The sequence below is a fragment of the Leuciscus leuciscus genome (assembly GCF_965113295.1).
Source record: "Leuciscus leuciscus genome assembly, chromosome: 13".
NCBI classification, from domain to species: domain Eukaryota; kingdom Metazoa; phylum Chordata; class Actinopteri; order Cypriniformes; family Leuciscidae; genus Leuciscus; species Leuciscus leuciscus.
In genome coordinates, this window is record NC_138737.1 from 15,030,801 (window position 1) to 15,037,482 (window position 6,682).

General features: G+C 36.2%; 1 protein-coding gene across 1 annotated transcript in view; it reads right to left on the reverse strand.

The window, feature by feature from the left end:
* The window catches only part of opn7c (opsin 7, group member c), a 7,068-nt gene extending 2,951 nt beyond the window's left edge, over nucleotides 1–4,117 (reverse strand). The window contains 2 exon segments of the mRNA XM_082188570.1: nucleotides 567–729; nucleotides 2,249–4,117. Of these exon segments, the coding sequence (XP_082044696.1) occupies nucleotides 567–729; nucleotides 2,249–2,336 (251 nt within the window). The 5' untranslated portion in view covers nucleotides 2,337–4,117.
* Between the last annotated feature and the right edge of the window lie 2,565 nt (nucleotides 4,118–6,682).

Sequence of the window (6,682 nt, forward strand, 5' to 3'; positions counted from 1 at the left end):
TTTATTTTTACTTTAGAACCATGATTGCTTATCTGAAAAGTACATCAAACTGTTTTAGGCATTTGCAAATAAAAAGAAATGAGAAAGCAGTGAAGCTTTGAAAACCATAGCTTGCCAAGCTACAAGATCATGAAAGTAGCAAGCTATACTCCAAGCTAAGATTAACTAACTACATTAACACTAATTAAGGTAACAATATATTTTTGTATAACTATATTTTTACCCTTTATCTGGCACAAAAAATTGCATAAAATATAACTGACAAACACCAAATTATAAAACACAAGTTAAAAACAATAGCAGCATTTGCTTTATTTCACTTTGAAAAGACGAATGGGTTCAAAAGTTCAAACGAGTCATTAAATCGTTTATTTGACCAGTGCACATAGCCTATGAATTTATTTTCGAACATGTTCTCTAAAATGACTTCTAAACGCTTCATGAGAAAGATGGGAAGAGTGCATTTATGTTTTTTTTATATAAATACTTTTATAAATGTCATCTCTGATATTTTAAAATAAAAAACTTTTTTTTTTTTTTTGGTAAAGCGTGAAGCAGGATCTCACCTGTGTGCTAGAGCAGATGGAATGGCCAGAGGAAACAGCGACAGGGTCATCCCTAGATCACTCACAGACAAGTTCACGACAAAAAACTCTGCTGGCTTCAGTGATGACCTCTTACGGTAGGCTACAAACAACAGCATGCCATTTCCCAGAAGCGACAATACACCTGGTAGAGAAAGAGAGAGCTATCCATCTGCTCACGTCTATTCATCTTTTCATCAAAGTAGCTACTGAATTTGTACAGCTGTATTGAAGATGTGCCACTAACTGTGTGACATCTCCATCCCATTGCTGACAAACCTGATTTTGATCCTAAAGCTTAGAAATGCTAAGAAACCCTGCAAGGTCTGTCTCAAGGTAGTCAAGAATAACAATGAGGTCCTTGATTCTTTTTGAAGTTAAATCAACCCATGACATAGCTTTAATAATCCACGCAATGTATCTGCCACTTCGGAGGTATCATTAAATTTGTTGCTTCTTTAATGTCGAGCAGACCAGAACTATCGCACGCATTCGCATGTGTCACATCTATTCAACTGGTATGCCCGGTTTCACAGACAAGGCTTAAGCCTTTGAGCTGTCTGAACTGAGAGAAACTTACACTAACATATCTTAAAATATGTCAGTACCATTGTTTTGTCTCAAGATGCACAAGATGATTTTTTTTCTAAGGCACGTTAATAAAAGCTACTTAAAAGTCTGAATTGAATTAAGACCTTATCCTGGCTTAATCTAAGCCTTGCCTGTGAAACCGGGCCACAAAGTTCTTCCTAACAGATTTTTTAAACAGATTTTTCAAGAATCTGTACTTTATCAGATTATGTATCACTTCACTACATTCCAAACAATAATATTTGACTGTTAAATTAAATTCATTTTATTAAAACATATCGTTCCTCATTATTTTGAAGTAAAGAAATCGACACCTGCTCCAAGACGCAATTGCAAATCATTCTTTTGAGTCGATTCTTTTCAGTGATTCAGTGATATATATATTTTTTTTTTACACACAACCGTTCTTTGTTGCAAAATACGTGACGATTCTGAATAATGGGTTTATTTTGCAATAACGATCGTACATTACTCCACTACATGGTTACATAGAAAAATAATAAATACATAGACATAAAATATTCATTTGATATTATTAATGATATTAATTGAATATGATATTAAATATTAATTTTAAATTGAGTTTATTATGTGAGCAGACAGATTGTGGAGTACAAGAGACACAAAAATATATACAATTCAGTGATCATTATAGGCTTAAATATATATTTAATCGCAGAATGCCATAATAACACTCCTATAAACGTAACCAGATATGCTTTTGTCTCATTTTTATTTTCTGTTTCATTGCTTCATAAATTAATGATAAATAAAGACAATCAAGTATGAGCCACCCCAATCATTTTCCCAAACTAATTATAGACCCTATCTTTGGCCATCTCAGGAAATCATTTTAAAATATATATTTGATCATCCTCAGGACAATTTGGCCTAGGTGGACACAGGCATGGTATAAGCGACAGAAGGAGGTTAATGACAGCTGAGCCATTTCAATTATTCATAAGGAATAAAGATATGCAAAGTCATTGAGGCATTATTTGCTGTCCTACTCTGATTAAACCACATATGAAGATGAAGAGGATGCCAGAACGCTATGGTGGTTGTGGACTCACAGAACACTGTATAAAATATTGCCATGAGGACGTCGTGCTGTCTGGAGATTGTGGATACGAACAGGGCTGTTTCTGACACATTGCCCATCTGTGGGGAAGAAAGAAAGAGAGAGAGCTGAAGTATGTGTCAGATAGGTTCCAAACAGAACTTCAAATGCATCTCTGTTCTCAGACACATTGGCTTTAGATTGTGAACTTGTATGACTTTTTTTCTAGAAAAATGAAACATTTTGTCTTTCCTCCTCTTTCTCTTACTCTCTTCTTGACACACTTGTCACTCTTCTAATTATCTGACAGATCTGCTCAACACTTAATACTGAGTCAATCAATTTACATTTGACTGAATTTAGAGCTTTCATTTTCATTCAGCAGGCAAGTTGCCAGAATTAGTGAGTCATTTGGTTCTGTTTGACTGTGAGACGGACTAATTAAACAGACAGGTAAACTTTAGTTCTATGAACAATTGTATTTAATATGATTTAGTCTTTTTGTCTTTTAGCTGGTGTCTTGTATACCATCACTCTATGTGTGACATAGATATGATAATTGTACAACTTTTATTTGGTTGTAATTCATTAATCCTTTGTGGCTATAGTTATATTATAATTGATGATATCAATATTCATCCATTTGATCCATCTGGATTTTTTACATTAGGACTGGCATGGTAGCAAATGTTTCAAATAATCCTCAAAATGTGTATTGTCTTCCTTATTTTCTCCCTAATCTGTTTCTGATCAGTTCTCCAGTTATTTTAGTTTGGATTCATTTGACCGAAAGCCTCTAAACTAAAAGCCTTGCTGGATTTAGCTTTCAACCATTTTTGTCTCATCATTTACAGTATACATTTTCTTTCTCGCTGGCTAGGATCCTTGATTAAAGCAGACAGCTCTTTTTTAATTAACCTGCCAACTGCTTTTAAACCCTATAAAAACACTTCTAGATTCCATTCCAAATTCACAACATCTTCTGTTGCCATGTCATTTGTTAACTTGAAGCCAGACTTGATAATTGATAATTGTGTCAATGTTCCTCTCCTCTCCTCTCCTCTCCTCTCCTCTCCTCTCCTCTCCTCTCCTCTCCTCTCCTCACATTTCTTGTTTTTTTTGTGCATTTTTCATAACTTTTTGGTGTCCTTATGAGTCAAGTCAAGTCAAGTCACCTTCATTTATATAACGTTTTTAACAAGCAGCTTTACAGTGATAATAGGAAATTACAGTAACAGAGATTGTTTTGGCTTTACAGCAGCTCTAGGATAAAGTTATTGTCCAGCTAAAGTTAGTTTTGATTGATTGATTCACTTCCGTTGCGAAGATCATTAGTTATTAACTTGTAGGGGCCACTAACACGACACCGTTCTAACAGAAAACGTACTCGGTTACTAACACAGCGAGCACAGAGCAGAGCAGACTAGCGCGCTAGCAGGAACCTCTAAGTTATCAAATCTTACAAATGTGGATGGCGAGGGTCATTCGGCTGCTGCACAGATGTCTTCAATTGGTATACCACTGGACCAGGCCCAAGATGAGGCCATGCCTCTCGTGGAATGAACTCTAACGCCAATGGGGCAAGGAAGGCCCATAGAAGCATAGGCTAAAGCGATAGCGTCTACTATCCATTGTGATAGTCTCTGCTTAGTGATCGGAAGCCCTTTGGTGCAGCCACCGAAGCATATGAAGACCTGTTCTGACTCCCTGAATGGGGCAGAACGCTCTAAATAGACTATAAGGGCCCTAACAGGGCAGAGTAGAGACACATCTCTATCTTCTTCCGAAGGGAGAAGAGCTGATATAGAGGAATGACCTGAGCTCTGAACGGAGTCGAGAGCACTTTGGGAACATAGCCATGGGCCTGAGGACAACTTTGGAGTCGTTGATTGATTGATTGAAAACTTTATTGAACAACAACAATCAACACGAAGTGTTCAAAAGGATAAAAACACAAAAAAGCCCAAAGGCTTGTTTCCATTGTGGTCCTTAAGGTGGAAGATGAGTAACAGTACATGGACTAACAACATTGAGGATTTTATTTGTATTTATTTTATGCCCCCTTTCTTCATTGAAAGGGGGCATAAAAAAAATACAAATAAAATAAAACAGATAAAAACACAAATAAAAAGAACGAAACAAGGACTAATTTCCCAGATAGACAAGCAGACACACAAGCAGTATTAAGGATTATACTACCTACTACTTCAAGGATTTCTATTTTTATTTTCTTTCTTTTTTCTTTTTTTTTCTTTATAAGTTTAATAACCATTTTTTTATTGAAGATTTAAAATGATAACAGGAAGAGCTCAACCGTTTAAGGTTTGAAGGTAAACCATTCCACAAGACAGCTGCAGAGTATAGGAAAGAGTACTTTCCCACACAGCTCTTAAAACGGCACGGCCTGTAATCTGTGGAACTCCCTCTGGTGCAGTAATTGTGCATATCACTAATTTTTAAAAAGTAATCACATAAATACTTTGGTGCCAAATTATTTCTTATCTTATAAACCAAACACAGTTTAAGTTGAGAAACCCTCTCCTCCACTCTGAGCCACCCAAGACTGGAGAAATGGTCAGGAAGAAGATGAGTTCTAGGATGTAATTTAAGGATCACTCTGATTAGTTTATTTTGACAGATCTGTAGCTTGTCTTTAAGACCTTTAGTAATACCTGTGTACCAAGATGTACAGGCATAGTCAAGATGACATTGAACAAGCGCATCGGCCAGGATTTTTAAGGTTTTACTATCTAAGAGGCTGGATATTCTTGCCAGGAACTTAGTCCTTTGGCTTACCTGTGAGATAATTTTTCGGGCCATAAGCTCCCCTGATAATTTGTTATCTAGTATACAGCCCAAGTAAGTAACTGCTTCCTTGGCTGTAATTTCAACATTACCTACGACTACCCTAAACCCCATAGCCTTTTTCAGTTTATCTCTGGACCCAAAAAGAATTGACTCTGTTTTGCCAAGGTGGAGAGACAACTTGTTGTCTGTTAGCCAAACACTGAGGTTAAGGAGTTCTGAACTAAGCAGCCTTTCCACCTCTGATTTGTCTTTATGAGAGACTAGAATAGCTGATTCGTCTGCAAATAAAAACAAATTACAGTCTATAGCTGACGACATATCATTTACATATAATAAAAAAAAGAGAGGACCCAAAATACTACCCTGGGGAACTCCACAAGTTAATTTAAGTGGTGAGGACAAGGTCCCTTCCACATCTACCACCTGTTCTCTGCCCAAGAGGTATGACCTCACCCACTGAAGAGATGCAGGAGAAAATCCTAGGGCTTTTAGTTTGTTCAAAAGGACATCATACTGAACCGTATCAAAGGCCTTTTGAAGGTCTATTTACAACATGCCACAATAATTCCCCTTTTCTACCTCTTTTCTAATAAAGTCTGTAAGATAAAGCAGACAGGTATCAGTGGAATGGGCCTTTCTAAAACCTGATTGGAAGTCAAATAAAAAAGGTTATGTTCCGCTAAGTAACTGTCTATTTGTTCATGAATGATCCTTTCCACAATTTTTGATATTTTCAATAGATAAATTAATAAGATAAGTTATGACAGATGTGATTATTTCAGCAGCATCCTTAAGAAATCTGGCAGGGGTGTTGTCAAAACCGGTAGCCTTGGAAGGTTTAGGCCTTTGAGTTTTTTTAATACCAGCTCCTCTGTTACTTGTTTGAAATAAAAAGTGTTTGGCTGAACTCCCATTTCTTCATAAAACTTATGCACCCTCTGTGGATCACTAAAAACACCTGACGCAGATGGAAGCTTCTGCATCAGATTACTTGCAATTGTTGTGAAGAAACTATTAAAAGTATCTGCCACCACTTTTTTATCATGGACCCATTAATATCTAGGCCTATTTTACCTTGTTTTTGCTTAGGGTTCTCTTTTGTCCCCAAAGGCCTAAGAGTTGCCCACAATTTCTTGGGATCCTTTTTATGCTCCTCAATTTTAGACATAAAAAAATAATTTTTTGCCTCATCCACCATTCGCTGAACCTTATTTCTAAGTACTTTATATTCTTTAAAAAGAACAGGCAGTTTGGTTCTTTTAAACTCATTTAAGATTTTATCCCTCAAGTAAATGGTGTCCAAGATATCATTATTTATCCAAGGCTGTGATCTTTGTTTAATCCTGGTCTCTTTTAATGGGGCGATCTTATCAAGTATTTCCAAGAAAATAGATTGAAAGTAATCCAATGCTGTATCAACATCACATATGTTGGTAATTTCCATCCAGCTGATATTATTAAAGGTACAATATGTAAGAATTTTGCATTAAAATATCCCAAAATCTCAAGGCCAGTGTTATATATTTTGTTAAGTTGATTACTTACAATATCCCAAATGTTTCCAACTATTTTTAAATAATGAGAAAATTGCGATTTTAACCAAGGAAATGGGGCGTTAGAGCAGGGGGGAGCTGGGAGT